Source organism: Syngnathus typhle, linkage group LG22, assembly GCF_033458585.1.
Source record: "Syngnathus typhle isolate RoL2023-S1 ecotype Sweden linkage group LG22, RoL_Styp_1.0, whole genome shotgun sequence".
Lineage (NCBI taxonomy): Eukaryota > Metazoa > Chordata > Actinopteri > Syngnathiformes > Syngnathidae > Syngnathus > Syngnathus typhle.
This window is the reverse complement of record NC_083759.1, coordinates 2,712,490-2,731,829: the sequence shown is the minus strand read 5'-3', so window position 1 is coordinate 2,731,829 and position 19,340 is coordinate 2,712,490. Positions and strand designations below refer to the sequence as shown.

At 40.3% G+C, this 19,340-nt stretch overlaps 4 protein-coding genes across 7 annotated transcripts; 2 read left to right on the top strand and 2 right to left on the bottom strand.

The window, feature by feature from the left end:
• Positions 1-5,491: 5,491 nt before the first annotated feature.
• LOC133146752 (protein yippee-like 5) lies at positions 5,492-6,892 on the top strand. 3 transcript variants are annotated; one of them, XM_061270764.1, is made up of 3 exons: positions 5,492-5,719; positions 6,019-6,165; positions 6,261-6,892. In XM_061270764.1, the coding sequence occupies exons 2-3, from the start codon at positions 6,025-6,027 to the stop codon at positions 6,480-6,482; spliced, it is 363 nt and encodes a 120-aa protein (XP_061126748.1). In that variant the 5' UTR covers positions 5,492-5,719; positions 6,019-6,024; the 3' UTR covers positions 6,483-6,892. The 3 variants fall into 3 exon arrangements, with proteins under 3 accessions (XP_061126748.1, XP_061126747.1, XP_061126746.1); XM_061270763.1 differs by having other exon boundaries at positions 5,493-5,662; XM_061270762.1 differs by having other exon boundaries at positions 5,494-5,662; positions 5,757-6,165.
• Positions 6,893-8,474: 1,582 nt separating this feature from the next.
• slc35a1 (solute carrier family 35 member A1) lies at positions 8,475-10,942 on the top strand. 2 transcript variants are annotated; one of them, XM_061270655.1, is made up of 8 exons: positions 8,475-8,586; positions 9,049-9,229; positions 9,313-9,472; positions 9,594-9,746; positions 9,856-9,922; positions 9,988-10,164; positions 10,236-10,370; positions 10,718-10,942. In XM_061270655.1, exons 1-8 carry the CDS (start codon positions 8,580-8,582, stop codon positions 10,849-10,851), a joined length of 1,014 nt encoding a protein of 337 aa, XP_061126639.1. In that variant the 5' UTR covers positions 8,475-8,579; the 3' UTR covers positions 10,852-10,942. The 2 variants fall into 2 exon arrangements, with proteins under 2 accessions (XP_061126639.1, XP_061126637.1); XM_061270653.1 differs by lacking the exon at positions 8,475-8,586 and adding an exon at positions 8,594-8,883.
• Positions 10,943-11,236: 294 nt separating this feature from the next.
• rars2 (arginyl-tRNA synthetase 2, mitochondrial) lies at positions 11,237-16,515 on the bottom strand. Its single transcript, XM_061270652.1, has 20 exons — positions 16,311-16,515; positions 16,113-16,186; positions 15,922-16,024; positions 15,443-15,526; positions 15,255-15,355; positions 15,135-15,190; positions 14,975-15,058; positions 14,780-14,856; positions 14,232-14,390; positions 14,057-14,163; positions 13,887-13,979; positions 13,606-13,666; positions 13,085-13,161; positions 12,875-12,999; positions 12,730-12,797; positions 12,529-12,638; positions 12,253-12,348; positions 12,105-12,179; positions 11,960-12,023; positions 11,237-11,483 (listed from the first exon to the last, which is right to left on the bottom strand). The coding sequence occupies exons 1-20, from the start codon at positions 16,344-16,346 to the stop codon at positions 11,397-11,399; spliced, it is 1,737 nt and encodes a 578-aa protein (XP_061126636.1). The 5' UTR covers positions 16,347-16,515; the 3' UTR covers positions 11,237-11,396.
• A 396-nt stretch (positions 16,516-16,911) lies between these two features.
• Positions 16,912-19,281, bottom strand: akirin2 (akirin 2). Its single transcript, XM_061270802.1, has 5 exons — positions 18,776-19,281; positions 18,442-18,573; positions 17,878-18,027; positions 17,740-17,811; positions 16,912-17,605 (listed from the first exon to the last, which is right to left on the bottom strand). The coding sequence occupies exons 1-5, from the start codon at positions 18,945-18,947 to the stop codon at positions 17,595-17,597; spliced, it is 537 nt and encodes a 178-aa protein (XP_061126786.1). The 5' UTR covers positions 18,948-19,281; the 3' UTR covers positions 16,912-17,594.
• Positions 19,282-19,340: the final 59 nt, after the last annotated feature.

Genomic DNA, 19,340 nt, shown 5'->3' with positions numbered 1-19,340 from the left:
AAACTCATTCAGAAAAAAAGCTTTAATCTTTACTTATGCAAGCGTACATTAGTTTTATTTATGTACTTATCAGCCTATTTTAAATGGCATACGTGTAGTTACTACAGTTGTCCACAAGACGGCGACAAGACGAAACTCCGTTTCATGAAGCTACAGAAATTGTGCGTCACATAGTCTGCCAGGAACGAAGAAGAAAATGGAGGACGTCATATTTTTTTTATAAAGAGCGGTTTAAAAGCTTTTTTTATTATTCAAACTCATTCAGAAAAAAAGCTTTAATCTTTACTTATGCAAGCGTACATTAGTTTTATTTATGTACTTATCAGCCTATTTTAAATGGCATACGTATAGTTACTACAGTTGTCCACAAGACGGCGACAAAACGAAACTCCGTTTCATGAAGCTACAGAAATTGTGCGTCACATAGTCTGCCAGGAACGAAGAAGAAAATGGAGGACGTCATATTTTTTTTATAAAGAGCGGTTTAAAAGCTTTTTTTATTATTCAAACTCATTCAGAAAAAAAACTTTAATCTTTACTTATGCAAGCGTACATTAGTTTTATTTATGTACTTATCAGCCCATTTTAAATGGCATACGTGTAGTTACTACAGTTGTCCACAAGACGGCGACAAAACGAAACTCCGTTTCATGAATCTACAGAAATTGTGCGTCACGTAGTCTGCCAGGAACGAAGAAGAAAATGGAGGACGTCATATTTTTTTTATAAAGAGCGGTTTAAAAGCTTTTTTTATTATTCAAACTCATTCAGAAAAAAAGCTTTAATCTTTACTTATGCAAGCGTACATTAGTTTTATTTATGTACTAATCAGCCTATTTTAAATGGCATACGTGTAGTTACTACAGTTGTCCACAAGACGGCGACAATACGAAACTCCGTTTCATGAAGCTACAGAAATTGTGCGTCACATAGTCTGCCAGGAACGAAGAAGAAAATGGAGGACGTCATATTTTTTTTATAAAGAGCGGTTTAAAAGCTTTTTTTATCATTAAAACTCATTCAGAAAAAAAGCTTTAATCTTTACTTATGCAAGCGTACATTAGTTTTATTTATGTACTTATCAGCCTATTTTAAATGGCATACGTATAGTTACTACAGTTGTCCACAAGACGGCGACAAGACGAAACTCCGTTTCATGAAGCTACAGAAATTGTGCGTCACATAGTCTGCCAGGAACGAAGAAGAAAATGGAGGACGTCATATTTTTTTTATAAAGAGCGGTTTAAAAGCTTTTTTTATTATTCAAACTCATTCAGAAAAAAAAGCTTTAATCTTTACTTATGCAAGCGTACATTAGTTTTATTTATGTACTTATCAGTACATTTTAAATGGCATACGTGTAGTTACTACAGTTGTCCACAAGACGGCGACAAAACGAAACCCCGTTTCATGAATCTACAGAAATTGTGCGTCACATAGTCTGCCAGGAACGAAGAAGAAAATGGAGGACGTCATATTTTTTTTATAAAGAGCGGTTTAAAAGTTTTTTTTTATTATTCAAACTCATTCAGAAAAAAAGCTTTAATCTTTACTTATGCAAGCGTACATTAGTTTTATTTATGTACTTATCAGCCCATTTTAAATGGCATACGTGTAGTTACTACAGTTGTCCACAAAACGGCGACAAGACGAAACTCCGTTTCATGAAGCTACAGAAATTGTGCGTCACATAGTCTGCCAGGAACGAAGAAGAAAATGGAGGACGTCATATTTTTTTTATAAAGAGCGGTTTAAAAGCTTTTTTTATTATTCAAACTCATTCAGAAAAAAAGCTTTAATCTTTACTCATGCAAGCGTACATTAGTTTTATTTATGTACTAATCAGCCTATTTTAAATGGCATCGTGTAGTTACTACAGTTGTCCACAAGACGGCGACAAGACGAAACTCCGTTTCATGAAGCTACAGAAATTGTGCGTCACATAGTCTGCCAGGAACGAAGAAGAAAATGGAGGACGTCATATTTTTTTTATAAAGAGCGGTTTAAAAGCTTTTTTTATTATTCAAACTCATTCAGAAAAAAAAGCTTTAATCTTTACTTATGCAAGCGTACATTAGTTTTATTTATGTACTTATCAGTACATTTTAAATGGCATACGTGTAGTTACTACAGTTGTCCACAAGACGGCGACAAAACGAAACCCCGTTTCATGAATCTACAGAAATTGTGCGTCACATAGTCTGCCAGGAACGAAGAAGAAAATGGAGGACGTCATATTTTTTTTATAAAGAGCGGTTTAAAAGTTTTTTTTTATTATTCAAACTCATTCAGAAAAAAAAGCTTTAATCTTTACTTATGCAAGCGTACATTAGTTTTATTTATGTACTTATCAGCCCATTTTAAATGGCATACGTGTAGTTACTACAGTTGTCCACAAGACGGCGACAAGACGAAACTCCGTTTCATGAAGCTACAGAAATTGCGCGTCACATAGTCTGCCAGGAACGAAGAAGAAAATGGAGGACGTCATATTTTTTTTATAAAGAGCAGTTTAAAACCTTTTTTTATTATTCAAACTCATTCAGAAAAAAAGCTTTAATCTTTACTCATGCAAGCGTACATTAGTTTTATTTATGTACTAATCAGCCTATTTTAAATGGCATACGTGTAGTTACTACAGTTGTCCACAAGACGGCGAGAAGACGAAACTCCGTTTCATGAAGCTACAGAAATTGTGCGTCACATAGTCTGCCAGGAACGAAGAAGAAAATGGAGGACTTCATATTTTTTTTATAAAGAGCGGTTTAAAAGCTTTTTTTATTATTCAAACTCATTCAGAAAAAAAGCTCTAATCTTTACTTATGCAAGCGTACATTAGTTTTATTTATGTACTTATCAGCCTATTTTAAATGGCATACGTATAGTTACTACAGTTGTCCACAAGACGGCGACAAGACGAAACTCCGTTTCATGAAGCTACAGAAATTGTGCGTCACATAGTCTGCCAGGAACGAAGAAGAAAATGGAGGACGTCATATTTTTTTTATAAAGAGCGGTTTAAAAGCTTTTTTTATTATTCAAACTCATTCAGAAAAAAAAGCTTTAATCTTTACTTATGCAAGCGTACATTAGTTTTATTTATGTACTTATCAGCCCATTTTAAATGGCATACGTGTAGTTACTACAGTTGTCCATAGACGGCGACAAGACGAAACTCCGTTTCATGAATCTACAGAAATTGTGCGTCACGTAGTCTGCCAGGAACAAAGAAGAAAATGGAGGACGTCATATTTTTTTTATAAAGAGCGGTTTAAAAGCTTTTTTTATTATTCAAACTCATTCAGAAAAAAAGCTTTAATCTTTACTTATGCAAGCGTACATTAGTTTTATTTATGTACTAATCAGCCTATTTTAAATGGCATACGTGTAGTTACTACAGTTGTCCACAAGACGGCGACAAGACGAAACTCCGTTTAATGAAGCTACAGAAATTGTGCGTCACATAGTCTGCCAGGAACGAAGAAGAAAATGGAGGACGTCATATTTTTTTTATAAAGAGCGGTTTAAAAGCTTTTTTTATTATTCAAACTCATTCAGAAAAAAAGCTTTAATCTTTACTTATGCAAGCGTACATTAGTTTTATTTATGTACTTATCAGCCTATTTTAAATGGCATACGTATAGTTACTACAGTTGTCCACAAGACGGCGACAAGACGACACTCCGTTTCATGAAGCTACAGAAATTGTGCGTCACATAGTCTGCCAGGAACGAAGAAGAAAATGGAGGACGTCATATTTTTTTTATAAAGAGCGGTTTAAAAGCTTTTTTTATTATTCAAACTCATTCAGAAAAAAAAGCTTTAATCTTTACTTATGCAAGCGTACATTAGTTTTATTTATGTACTTATCAGTACATTTTAAATGGCATACGTGTAGTTACTACAGTTGTCCACAAGACGGCGACAAAACGAAACCCCGTTTCATGAATCTACAGAATCTGTGCGTCACATAGTCTGCCAGGAACGAAGAAGAAAATGGAGGACGTCATATTTTTTTTATAAAGAGCGGTTTAAAAGTTTTTTTTTATTATTCAAACTCATTCAGAAAAAAAAGCTTTAATCTTTACTTATGCAAGCGTACATTAGTTTTATTTATGTACTTATCAGCCCATTTTAAATGGCATACGTGTAGTTACTACAGTTGTCCACAGGACGGCGACAAGACGAAACTCCGTTTCATGAATCTACAGAAATTGTGCGTCACGTAGTCTGCCAGGAACGAAGAAGAAAATGGAGGACGTCATATTTTTTTTATAAAGAGCGGTTTAAAAGCTTTTTTTATTATTCAAACTCATTCAGAAAAAAAGCTTTAATCTTTACTCATGCAAGCGTACATTAGTTTTATTTATGTACTAATCAGCCTATTTTAAATGGCATACGTGTAGTTACTACAGTTGTCCACAAGACGGCGACAAGACGAAACCCCGTTTCATGAAGCTACAGAAATTGTGCGTCACATAGTCTGCCAGGAACGAAGAAGAAAATGGAGGACGTCATATTTTTTTTATAAAGAGCGGTTTAAAAGTTTTTTTTTATTATTCAAACTCATTCAGAAAAAAAAGCTTTAATCTTTACTTATGCAAGCGTACATTAGTTTTATTTATGTACTTATCAGCCCATTTTAAATGGCATACGTGTAGTTACTACAGTTGTCCACAAGACGGCGACAAGATGAAACTCCGTTTCATGAATCTACAGAAATTGTGCGTCACGTAGTCTGCCAGGAACGAAGAAGAAAATGGAGGACGTCATATTTTTTTTATAAAGAGCGGTTTAAAAGCTTTTTTTATTATTCAAACTCATTCAGAAAAAAAACTTTAATCTTTACTTATGCAAGCGTACATTAGTTTTATTTATGTACTTATCAGTACATTTTAAATGGCATACGTGTAGTTACTACAGTTGTCCACAAGACGGCGACAAAACGAAACCCCGTTTCATGAATCTACAGAATCTGTGCGTCACATAGTCTGCCAGGAACGAAGAAGAAAATGGAGGACGTCATATTTTTTTTATAAAGAGCGGTTTAAAAGTTTTTTTTTATGATTCAAACTCATTCAGAAAAAAAAGCTTTAATCTTTACTTATGCAAGCGTACATTAGTTTTATTTATGTACTTATCAGCCCATTTTAAATGGCATACGTGTAGTTACTACAGTTGTCCACAGGACGGCGACAAGACGAAACTCCGTTTCATGGATCTACAGAAATTGTGCGTCACGTAGTCTGCCAGGAACGAAGAAGAAAATGGAGGACGTCATATTTTTTTTATAAAGAGCGGTTTAAAAGCTTTTTTTATTATTCAAACTCATTCAGAAAAAAAGCTTTAATCTTTACTCATGCAAGCGTACATTAGTTTTATTTATGTACTAATCAACCTATTTTAAATGGCATACGTGTAGTTACTACAGTTGTCCACAAGACGGCGACAAGACGAAACTCCGTTTCATGAATCTACAGAAATTGTGCGTCACGTAGTCTGCCAGGAACGAAGAAGACAATGGAGGACGTCAACAAACGCCCTCGTGACTCCCTCACTCCCTTTTCAACGTCGGTTTTGTTGACATCGAGCACCAAACGAAATCGATTTGCAACGTTTCAAAAAGCTCACTCAATCGTTCTTTAAATATCTTGCAAGGAAGGTAGGAAATGTTCCACGTCCTTCCCGTTTGTCGTTGCCTGACTCTGTAAACATACAGGTAATATTATTTCTTTTATTTTTTTGACGTGGTCAAGGATGACATTTGTAACAGAGCTGCTATCGACTACAATTGAAACCTAACTCGACTCAATGTTCAAGCTTAAATGTCCTCCTGGATCTTTCATCTTTGCTGGCGTCGTAGGCGTCAAATGCATTATTTCGCCAAAATGATTGAAGCTGCAAAAGTCAGGAAAGTGTTCATATGTTCATTTAGAAATGTGTCACTCCAAAAATGCATTAACCATGAATAGCTCGTGGTTCTGTGTGTTGCATCTTCTCATCTTGTGTTTGATGAAGTGCACGATGGGCCGCATCTTCTTGGACCACATTGGAGGCATTTGCCTCTTCTCCTGTGCCAACTGTGACACTATTCTGACCAACCGAGCCGAGCTGATCTCCACTCGCTTCACTGGAGCTACTGGTCGGGCCTTTTTGTTCAACAAGGTGTTCCCTTGTGGAGGCAAAGCTGCCATCTGATCGTTTTGGGGGGGGGGGGATTGAGCTCTGAAATTGTCGAATGTTTTCTGTTCTGTACCCAGGTTGTAAATCTACAGCACAGCGAGGTTCAAGACAGGGTCATGCTGACGGGAAGACACATGGTGCGTGACGTCAGCTGCAAAAACTGCAACAGCAAGCTGGGCTGGATGTACGAATTTGCCACCGAGGAAAGTCAGCGATACAAGGAGGGCCGAGTCATCCTGGAGAGGGCCTTGGTGAGGGAGAGCGAGGGCTTTGAGCACGGGCCCACGGTCAACTCGTGAGAGTGTGCTGCAAAGTCAGCATGCTGAGGGAGTCCCGACAACAGCAACCTAAACATCACAGTTTGAAGGAGAGGTTCAAACATGAGGAGGTGCTTGTGAAAAGTGTAACAAGACCATGGCTTCCATTTCTCTTTAGAATGCTTTGAATTTCATCATATTCAACAGACTTTAGCGAGAAGGTGCATCTGAAAGAAACGACCATCAACAGTGACGTTTGCTGATGTTTCTGTGGAGAGTATATTTTGGGTCACTTAAGAAATTATTTTATTTCACCTTGATACTGTAACTTGGTGACTTTATATTTTTTCATGACAGTTCAACATAAGTTGCCCCCTGATATCATATATAATTGATTGCTGTTGACAAGTTGATGGACTGTATATTTGGCATAATAAAGTCATACGCCTGAATACCAGATTTTGATGACATAAAAAGCACAACAGGGTACATCTAAAATTCCTCCCATATTTATTGTTGCGACCGTACACGACACTGTGGCATTTTCACTGTGGAAAGAGCGAGCGTACTTAGCAAGTGGCAACGCAAGATGGCAGTCAATACACTTCCGGCGCGCCCCACTATTTGAGAAGCACTGGCCTAGGTGACTGATTCACATTTTGGTTTTGTCTGATATCAGATATTAAATATAGAAAACCAACTGGCTGTATGATTTGTCTTAATTGAGAGAAAAAAAACATCAGCAAAAGCATTTCCCTAACTGACCAGGAGATGGCGACAGCGCGGCATCTGAAGACCATGGATCGTTCTGCTATGCCGGTTTAAAAAAAAAAAAAAAAACGTAATTAGCTAGGGGTCAAAGGTCAAAGTTTACGGTTCAAAGTTCACCCAGGGGTCAAAGGTCGGTTCAAAGTTCACGGGGTCATGTGCACATTTTCGATTGTTAACTAGAGTTAAAAGTTCAGGGTTCAAAGGTCACCCAGGGGTCACCACGGGGTCACCACGGGGTCACCACGGGGTCACCGCGGGTTCAAAGTTCAGGGTTCACTTTTTTTTTTTTTTTTTTTTTTTAGGTTAACCTTTATTTAACCCAGTGCATCTCAATTATTTTCTGTTACGCCCCCCCTAGCAAGAAGAAAACTATTCGCGCCCCCCCTCCCCACCGTGACTATCCTAACTTGTCTTGTAACTTGGGAAAACATATTGGAACGCGGCCCGAGGACTAGAGCTTGACACCTGTGACCTTTGACCATGATATTTCCCTAATAAAGCGGCCTGTTATTAGGTACACTTGAAAATGGCGGTGTACCTAATGGAGTGTCCATGTGATACCCTCGTTAAGCGCACCTGCGTGAAAAGTTTTAGCTCCTGCAGAACGTGAAAGTGGCTAAAACTTTTCACGCAGGTGCGCTTAACGAGGGGCACTTGGAAAACATATTGGAACGCGGCCTCTGGAGGACTGGAGGTCGACACCCCTGGTTTAAGTGAAAAGTGCCACACCCGCCCTCACCCCCACTTTCTGATTGGCTGGTTGCTCTGTGACGTCCTTGGACACGTCATTAGGTACACCGCTATTTTTAAGTGTACCTAATAAGAGGCCACTTCATTAGGGAAAATTCTTGGCCAAAGCTTAACTGAAAGTGAAAAGTGCCACACCCGCCCTCACCCCCACTTTCTGATTGGCTGTTTGATCAGTGACGTCACATAGACACCCCATTAGGTACACCGCCATTTTCAGGTGTACCTAATAACTTTATGCATTTTGTACGTGTCAAGAATGTGTATTTGACTACTTGCTCTTTATTTGGGGGGACACCAACACATATTATACAATGTAAAACACAAAATAAAAACAAGGAATAAAACACCAGTCAGGTTTCAACATAAATGTTTATTAAAATAATAATAAAAGTAAATTTCAAACCAGCAATCTAATGTGAAATCGCAGTAGTTATATTGGATAACAATATTTAGGCGTGTACACGTTATTTAACGCGATGAACCGGAAGTTACGTCATTTTCTTCTTCGTTTCGTTTTAAGACGAGGTGGCACCGGCTACAATGAGCATTACCGACACCTACTGGTTGAAGTATATGAACTGAAAAGACTCTGATGAAGGCGGAAGATTCCGCCGAAACATGTCAGGTAAATGAACCTAAAACAAATTTGTTTGATATAGAAGAACCAGAGAAGTAATTGAAAAGATTCGTTCTTTTGTACGAATCGTTCACTCACGAGCCAACATTACTTCCGTTGACGACACCATCGACATGGTGGGCCGTCCTAGTGCCGTTCTGAAGTGCAGCCCAAAATATACCTGTGATCGTCTCGGAAACGCTTCAAAGCGTACGTTTTCCCACCGACTTCCTACTTTTTCACGACCAAAAAAGATGATTTAACCTTCCAACGCGGACGGACACATCACAACAACAATGGGCGGCGGTGAGTTTCACCCACACGCACCCATTTAGCTAACCGGTGAAAGCTAACCATCGCGATCCGATCACAATAATGGAAATTACAGGAAGACTTAACTAGTTGTACTTTACTGACGTGTTACTTTTAGCCAGTGACCGTAATGACGAGTTACTTCCGTCCGCCTCTCAGAGAATGTGAGCCTGGTCTTCAAGCTGTACTGCCTGACAGTGATGACTCTGGTGGCGGCCGCATACACGGTGGCTGTCCGCTACACGAGGACTTTCTCGTCCGAGGTTTTGTACTTTTCTACCACCGCCGTGTGTCTCACCGAAGTTATCAAACTAGTACTGAGCATTGGGATGTTGGCAAGGTAAGTGATCTCGAACGACCAGTCTGCATCCCGGAAGAGAGCGATTGAGATTCCCCCCTGCACCCATTCCATTGACTTCTCAGAGAAACCAGAAGCCCAAGAAAGCTGCTGGGTGCCATCAAGGAGTACGTACTGTGCAACCCGAGAGGCTTGCTGAAGCTGAGTGTACCATCTGTGGTGTACGCGGTCCAGAACAACATGGCATTCCTGGCATTGAGCAACCTCGATGCTGCAATTTATCAGGTAAGCTCAACCTGGGAGAACCTGCTTGAAGAAAAGATCACATGAATTGCAACAATCAGTCAGTCATACTCCAATTGATCAGATCATACAAAAAGTCCACTTGCCATGTTTGTGTGTGCAGGTGACCTATCAGCTGAAGATCCCATGCACGGCACTGTGCATGTTCTTGATGCTGAACCGGACCCTCAGCAAGAGGCAGTGTGTGGCCATCTTTTTGCTGTTAGTGGGGGTTATCCTCGTGCAATGGAAACCCGGAGATGCCGCCAAAGTCCAAGTATGTCTCCAACTCAGTATTATTTTTGAAATACTAGATCGTTCAATTTTATGACCTAAACTTACTAGTGATTCTGAACACAGCCTTCTTCACGTCTTCTTCTGTCCAGATTGAGCAAAACCGTCTCGTTGGCTTCATTGCCATCATTATCGCTGTCGTGTGCTCCGGCTTTGCAGGTAGCCACCGACCAGCCGCATGACTTTCCTCGGCTCTGTTGTAACTCCATCTAACTGTGCTTCAGGTGTGTACTTTGAGAAGGTGCTGAAGAGCTCCGACACGTCGCTGTGGGTGAGGAACATCCAGATGTACGTGTCTGGTATCGCCATTACCTTCATGGGCGTGGTGGTGACGGACGGCGAGAAGGTCCTAGAAAAAGGCTTCTTTTTTGGATACACGCCCTGGGTGTGCTTTGTCGTTTGTGAGTATAATAATGGCAGAGACTTTCTGGGCCACCTTTCTTGGCTGTGCTTGACTTCATCTCTCTGGCAGTCCTGGCGAGCGTGGGAGGCCTGTACACGTCCGTCGTGGTGAAGTACACCGACAACATCATGAAGGGCTTCTCGGCGGCGGCCGCCATCGTCCTTTCCACCTTGGCGTCCGTCTTCTTGTTTGGATTGCACATAAGTAAGATAATCCTCCTTCCTATTGTTGCTCTTCAGTATGTTTTCTTGTGAAGCCATGCAGGTGTCGAACATCTACAAGTCACGTACTGGGTCAGAGATGAACTTTTAGGCTTGCCACCCTGAAGTATTGCTTCATTCAAGGTTACAAAAGTACTTATTTCAGCTGTTGAATTCAAAATGCAAATACAATACAGATTCAACATAGGAACATTAGAACCACTCACCAAAATAAAAGCCCTAAGTCTGACCATTAGGAAATATTTGAGGTACTTTTTCGATGATTGTCAATATGTACAGTGTGTTTAGGCTGTTGAATTTAACTTCCTGATGTTCTGGCTTCTCCGACAGCAACCACATTCATGTTGGGCGCCACCCTGGTGTGCCTGTCCATCTATCTGTACGGCCTTCCAAAGCAGGACGTGTCCACACTCAAACAGGAACAGGCCAACGGAGAGTCCAAACAGAATTTGGTTACTGTGTGACTTGGCCCACTCACTATCGGGTCCCTCTTCCACATGGACTGAGGAGGAGAAATCCTCCCACCACCCGAGCCAATAAACTATTTTTTTTGTGTTTTGGTTTTAATCATTCTATAAGAATCCCATTATGTGGATTCTGTCTGTGCAAAGGGTAAGTGAAGCAATGCAAAGTGATTTTGGGGGGGGGCGGGGTCAAAGACTGAAAACTTGTGTACATAGCTTATCATTTGATAAAATGTCAGAGGTCGCACTGTTAGAAAAACAAGGACCAACAACTGCACCTGTCATTGATTTTGATGTTTCCCCCCCAACTTGTGTACCACTTGATTATGAATGTACAGAATTGTTTTCATACTTGAAATGACAAGAGCACATCACACAGTGGTGATGTCATCGCCTGTGTTTTCTATTTTGTGTCAGTAAAATGCCAAATTGGAGTGCACGCATTTACAACGAGACAAAGTTTGGAATTGTATTCCGAATGTACAGAGGAACCGTTTTGTAGTTTGTAAATAACTAATAATGGAAGTTGCGATTAAGTTCAATGTTTACATCTTATCCACTGGGATGATGCCAAGGATTCTCATCCCGTTGGCTAGTACTGAGCAGGTCCCGCTGAATAGTCTCTTCCTCGCCTGTGAGCATTCCAAAAAGACACATTAGTTTATACTCCACCCTTTGTAAATATGACTAAGTTGTGAATTATTATTTTTTATTTATTCATTTCGAATCTTGATTATTTTAATAGGGTAGGAAACAAATATCAATATGCAAGCACTGTTACTTTTTACTGTCATCTAGAGTTAGGGTTTCAAAGTAGGTTTTAAAGCTAGGCTCAGGGGGTCCAGAGTAGGGTTTCATACTAGAGTTAGGGTTTATAAGTAGGCTTTAAAGCCAGGCTCAGGGGCTTCATAGCGGGGTTTCAAAGTAGGCTTCAAAGCAAGGCTCAGGGGCTCCAGAGTAGTGTTTCATACCGGAGTTAGGGTTTCAAAGTAGTCTTCAAAGCCAGGCTCAGGGGCTCCAGAGTAGTGTTTCATACCGGAGTTAGGGTTAGTGTTTCAAAATAGGGTTTAAAGCTAGGGTAGATAGAATCAACCTTTTTTTTTTTTACCTGAGCGATCTGCTGCGGGCTCCCTTTGACTGGCAGGTCTCTGTGTGCTGAGGCGGTCAGGTGGCTGCAAGACAGCAATACTCCTTGTTTGAGAATCCACCAGTCTCCAAACATCTCACACCATAACCTCCTCGTTGGGCCTTACCACAGCTTCAACAGGAAGTTGAGTAAGTGTTTGGGTTGCAGATCCTGCGCCGACTGGTACAACACCTCATCATAGCTGCGGGAAGACACAAGGGCCGTGTTTTGATGGGGGGAAACTCGGAATAAGAATGGCAAGTTGTTGAACTTACCGAAGGAGATGCTGAAGAACGGACACGCCCGACTGCTCGCTTAGAAGCGACGCGTCGAATGTCGCGGCGTCGATGTCGTCATTCATGCGTATTAAACTGCATCAAGAGGAGTATTTACGTATACCTCAGTCCACATTTCTCAACTGCTTGAAACAATTCAAAAGATTCACAAAGCTCAGGAGATCTAGTTCCACAATCCACTTGAGAGACCTTACATGCCTCGATAGGTGCTGCTGTTTTGATTAGCGACAAACATCTCAATGTCTGTTAACGCACCTGCAGAGGCGTGCATGCGTGTACTGGAGGAAAACGCCCGTGTCTCCCTGAGCCTGCAGCATCTTGTCCCAGTCAAACTTGTAGTCCCCCTGCAGTGGACCTTTGAAATCCTAAAACACATTTATGGGGTTATTTTTATCTTCATTCATCTTGAAACTAAGCAGACCCGCCACAGTAAAGGCTCGACACGTTCTTGTTCACCTGGACTATTAACGCACTGATTCCCACTTTCTGCGCGGTGTCTTCTGGATCGTCCATTTCCTTTGTCACTGCAAGACATGAATGAGGAAACCTTGACACGAGATTTGACAGGAAAATAAGATGCAACCAAAAGAGGCAGTTGTACTTTTTGAATGGCTCATATTGGTCAACATTCTGGCACGAGCCTCGTCCAGAATGTCCTCTAAGAAGACCACCTCTCCGGTCCGGGTCTTCATGCCCTTCACCAGGCCGAAGGGTACATGATGACACCTGCGCAAACGCTTCATATTAGACTTGTTGGAGAAGTTCTAAATGCAGAGTAGCTTCTTTTGTGTGTGAGTGTGTGTCCATCGACCTGTCAGCCCAGGAATGTCCCATCACTTGCAAGATCTGGAACAACTGCTGAAAGTGGTGTGTTTGACTTTTATCTGTCTTGAAAAATGACAAACAATGTCATTGTTAGCGTGCTGACTTGCATTTGCGCTTGACGCCCTTTAACAAATCATGTACTGGCTGCCATGTTTGCATAACTAATCTTTCCAGCTAGATTTGTGTTTGACACGCATGAGTGAGATAACAGAAAAGCCAGTACACAAACTACATTTTATTTATGGGTGTCTACAAAAGAGTATGACCTTAAGTCAAACCAGATCAAATTGCAGGAAGAACTTGTTTTAACTTTACTTTGTTGTAAATACATATTACAATGTAACACAAAGTAAAAAAAAAAAAGCTTTTATTTTTGTTTGTTTTACTTTGTGTTACATTGTAATATGTGCAGGGGGAAAAAATACTATTTTTTTGCTGATTTTAAAATAATCTGGCCTGAGTTAACACTATAATTAGTTAAAAAAAATAAAAGCAAAATGTCCTTACCACATAAATCATCTCATCGAAATGGTACTTTTCTTCTCGGTCAATGGCTGCCGCAATGTCCCTGAAACAAAAACAAATCAGTGGACTCCTCCAATGGCTATGTAATAACCAAAAGCGAGAGGTGTGGAAATTCACAACATTCCACTCATGAAATCACAATTTCATCCATGAGCTGTCGACTGCTTTCAAGGACCAAGTGTCACATTTGATGCTATGTGGCAAATTGTAAGTTTCACTGGGTTGAACTTTCTCCATCTGAATTTGTTACAAACGGCAGCAACCTGGTGATGTAGAGGCTTGTGCCATCGCTGCGAAGGACAGTACACACGTTGCTCCGGTCTCCGACTGAGAGATCCACTATGCCGGTCCCCTTCCTGCAAAACTTTTACTCATCAATTGGCTGACTATCGCCATGAAACAAATGCATATTAGCGATTACTGATCCACATACTCTGTGGTCTTTAACAGGCCTCTGTTCTGCAACTGCCGTACCACCTCCTGGACTCTCTCCTGGTGAAAGGACTCCCCCGAGTAGACATCAAAGTGGACCCCTAACCGCTGACAGTCCAAAAACATCATCAATATGACGCTGGGCTACACAACAGAGGCGGAGCACCGGGTTGTACCTTGTAAACATGCTGATACTCGCTCACAGTGATGTCCCTGAACTGTTGCCATAGTGACACGGCCCGACTCTCATTCTGCTCCAGCTGCCGATAGAAATCCCTGGCCGCCAGCATGGTTTCCTCGTTGTGCTCTGCTTCTTTGTTGACCTTTACATATACCTGCAAAACATACAATATATGTGATCCTTGAAAAGAAATATTTGTGTTTGGAAAGTAAAATGGCTTAAATTAGCTTAAACCTGACATGCAAAGTTCAGTCGAGGTGTTAGGGTTGTTTGGCACCAAGATGCCACAAGATGGTGTCAAAGTTTCATCTAGTAAGACAACCAGTAATTACAATATCATATTGGTCATGTGTTTGCATTTTTTAACATTTTTGTGTGTATTTATTTAAAACCAACTAAGGCATTGTTTTTAGGGTTGGTTCTTATTTAAGAATTCAATGTCTTGAGATTTTTAAGGTATCAAGAGAACCCTGATTATACTATAAAAACAAAAAAAACAAAAGAAACAAAAACATTTATTGTTTACAGAATATGAATTTTCACCTCGAATAAATGCTGTAAAGGATTTTCTTTTAATTGCTCCTTGCTGCCAAACTGGCTGAATCCAGCTCCCAGCAAACCTGGAAAAAAAAAAGGTTGAGAACAAGTATGGCAAATTTCCACAACAATGAAGGATTTGATTAAACCAGCAAAAACATGTGTTCAGCACTTCATTTCTTTTCCATCATAATCACTCACCAAACTGCATTCCCCAGTCTCCAAGGTAGTTCATTCGAATAACTTTGTTCCCAAGAGACTCCTTCAAGTTGGCAATGAAGTTCCCTGCACAAAGAGTCTGAGCTACCCTCATCTGATTTTCATTTTTATTATTGTGCTTATATTACAAGCAATAATTCACCTATAATTGTAGATCGCAAGTGTCCTGCGTGGAACTTTTTGGCAATGTTTGGAGAGCTACAACACATACACGTATCACTGTTTGCTGAGAAACTATGAGACATTATATTGGAAAACATACCTGTACTCTACTAATGTCGTTCCTTTCTTAAGAGAATTAAAAAGTTCATTGTGAAGCTCAATTTTGCCGTGGTGCCCCGTTCCTAACGGTTCCAGTATTTTCTAGAACAGAAAAGGACAGAAGTGACGGGTTAGGAACATGAGCCATAGTCAATAATACTGGTAAATAATAATAACAATAATACAAACCTGAGCAAGAAGTTTGCGGTTAATTGTGAAGTTGATTACAGCACTTCCTGTCGCTATATCCTGCACCAAGCTGTCCCGCTTTAACTGAAAATGATATTGGAGAATTAAGGACTTAGTAGAAAAAAGGCAGATTGCATGTTTTTGACTTGGATCTAGAAAAGGCACACATTTTACTAGTTGGGTCTGAGTACCCAAAAAAACAGCAACCACATACCACTCAAGTGTGCATGTGTGTGTTTATGACGCAGAAAAAAAAAACACATTGTGGCAGAAGTGAGGAACAACTTTATTCCATGACTGTCTGCCAATAACTGTCACTAAGTCATCAAAAACAAAACATCACAAAGGACAAATATATTATCCCACTAACTGCAGGCCTGGTCCTGAGGTTTGCCACAAAATATTCAATTGCTCTATTGTTATTTGAGTTAAAATATGATACTAGATATCTTTTTTGTTATGTTGCTGATAAATCCTACCTGATTCGCCAAGTGTTCTGTTTGCATCTGGATGTCCCCACTTGCTGGTAGAGCCCCATTGGTTCTTAAAATGCTAATTGATAGCCTCAAGTCAGCAGTCTGCCTAAAAAGAAAAGTTACACAAAGCTTTAGAAAATGTTTTGAAAGGTTCAACTGTAAAGAGTGTGGAGGGCAAATAGAAAACGCTTTACTGTTTCTTAAAGACTGGGACAGCGGAAAGAGCCGGTATGAAGAGGTCCTCAGACTGATGCAGTGTCCTGGCCAGCTGCACAAAAAGTAAAAACAAGTTCATACAAGTTTTTTTTTTTTTTATGAAGAGCAATAAAATTCAACTACATTTAACTTTCCACTGAAGAAATGTTATGTTTCCAAGCACCTGTTCTCATTACCTTCGCTGCTATTGCTCGTCCGAAAAAAGAAGCCATATTCCTAGGTTGTGAACTCTACAGCTCTTAAATTAAAAAGCATGCATGGTAATAATTGCACGAATGTGCACATTGTGCCTTCAAATAATTAGAAAAGACAACACTAATAGGCTCATGGTGCCTTTCACATGGTTAGAAAACAAACGCTTCCTGTTAATTAAATGTTTTCCGGTATCTCGCCCAATCAGAGGCCGTGTTACCGTGACGTCAAAGTGCGCATGCGTGTAGTTCGATGATCACATTTCTATTTGTAGACCTTTTATTCTGTATTGTTGTAAAATTTTCGATGAAAAACAATGCTAGATCGGCATTTCAAAACCCATTTCTTGTGTTTTGGAAAGAATTGGATATACATGAATTTTAAATGTCTGGTACTAAAAACAAGAATGCACATTCTGATGAATATTGTGCGGATTGTTAAATGAATTGTTGACTTGGTTTTAAGATAAAATAATTTATAAATGGATACTCCCAATATTTCTACACATTATTTGTGAAATACACATCCTTAAGCTAATAGCCTAAGGGCTCAAGTCAATTTCTAAAGAAAAAATTACCAAGGTGCTTGTAAAATTCATCTTTTATGTCATCTGGCCATGATAAAACAATAAAAAAACATTACTTGCAGTGTGGGCTGGAAAATAATGTGGTCAAATACATTTGTATTCAAAACCTCCATTGAAACCAGGTAATCACAAAGACATGCCTGTAAAAACAGTTTATTAGTTCTTGAGATTTTAAGACCCCCCCCCCCCCCCCCCTCCTTTATTACAACAAGCAAATGTTTTGGTGTTTTGAGTAAAAGTCAGTGTAATGCAGATGCAATAAATGCCTGTTGTAAAAAAAAATTCTCTAATCCATCGAGTCTAGTCTGAAAGCTCCCTTTGACAGGATCTAATCCCTTTTTCAAAAAGGTACAAACTAAATTTCCATTTGTAAAACAAGAACAACTGAGAAGTGAATTGGATTAAGAAGGCCAGAGACCGTTACGGTGGCAGTTGACCTTGAATATGTGAAGGCCTCCAGAGAAGAAAGCCAAAGAAATGTTGCGAGGCCACTTTGGGACGTCACGGAGGGTCAGACACAACAACAGCAGGGGAGTCCTCCTAAACGGCAGCAGCAACAGCAGAAACGTAAAAGCCACAGACTAGTCCATCAAGTCCACTGGGAGGCGATATGGCACAGCTGGGACAAAGTCCAAATGGACCACTCCAGCATCCAGCAGATTCAATTATTCGCCATGTCCACTCAAGAAACATCTAGTGATGGGAGACGACACCAGAGGATTCTTTATTCAGTGAACTGAATCCCACAAATTATACATATATACGTCCTGATATGTTACGTGAAATGCAATTTCATAGAGAAACGTGAAAGAAAAAATAAAACTCACAGCTGGCAGGTTGTTCTCCAAACCTTCGCATGAGCTGATCATGCGTGAACTTGACAAAGGCATCATACTGCTCTGTTGGTTAAAAAACAAAAAGGTTAACATGACTCTCATTGTGAGGAAATACTGTGTTCATCATACCTGCTAATTTTGTGGTCAGAATCTCATCATACTCCTCTCGAATGTTATCCTCGCGTTCCTTTAGTAGTCTTTCGCAGATCATTCCAACTTGCCGAAGGGAAAATAAAGGCTGCTCCTTCTTGGTGGGGGAGGACGCACCTGAGCAAGAACCTGTCCGGAGAAGAAATCTCACAGTTATTACAAAACCAAAAGATCCAGACAAGAGAGAACAGTCAGATTATGAAAAGAACAGAAACTCCATTTTAATTTGGGGGAAATGAATAGTTACCATTGGAAGGTTTGTTGGGAAACATTTAAATGATTCTAGTAACTTTTGATGACTTCAAAACTATGCCAATTGCATTTGTAGAAATCAGACTAAATTATTTGCATAGTTTGGAATGCTGTATAATGGGGCATGATTATTTTGCAGCCTATCTGTAAATACAGTTTTTTTTTCTTTTAAATTGATTATTCTATTGCTGCCCTATATATATTAGAAGTAATCCTGCAGTGTCATGACAATCCAGAATTGGGCCAGTTGGACTTTATAGTGTAAATCCAGCCCGAGAGTTCAACTGTTACCTGATGGGGAAGATGCACTGGGGACATTGAGAAGATCCAGAGTCGAGAAGCCGTCTACTTGTTGGAAATACGTGTCCAAGTTTCGCCGTTTGAGCCGCTTATACTCCTGTTTGATGTTGTGCAGGATTTGCTCTGTGACGGAACCAAAACCACGATTCACTTGAGAGTCAACGCGTAAGACAAAATCAGTCCAAAAATGATCAGATTTAAATTGTCAATGAGATTGGAGTCCATTTCAGCATACCAAGGTTTGCTATCTCAAGCTAATCATTGGCAACAGTTAGAAGTCCAACTCTGTCAAATAAAACACTTTTGAAGGCATAAAAATACAAACCTGTGGTAAGTCTGGACGACACTTGTCCGAACGGCGAAGGCTCCAGGCGGAGGTACTTCTGCGGCGAGGAGACGGGAGACCGTATCGGGGCGCACCTCCTCCTCTTGGGGGAAGCCTGGCTCATTAATGGGTCAAAATCCAGAGTCCTCTTCAGCGTAGCCCCACACGCCATTGCGCTAAACTCTTAACCCCCAACAAGAACACAAGAAGCTCGAATCTTCCCGTTTTGTGACGATCCGGATATGAGACGACGCCGCTGCTGCTAGCTCTCCTTCTCCAGCTACTGGGTGTGATGAAAAATTGCAACTTTCTCGTCTCTCGCTTCTTTTTGTTGACCGATGGTACTTGATTTAGATGAATAAACGTGTTTTGAAACAAGGCAGACACAACGAAACGTCTTAGCTACAGCGTATCGTCAGATGAAAGCAGATATTTCGACGCTATGGAAGGTAAACACGACGGTTCAACGGTCGGCCGGCTTCGCGTCGTGTAGTTTTCATCGCTGTACTGCGCATGCGCGAGAAGCCGCCCCAAATGCTGGGAAATGTAGTTTTTAGAACTCGTG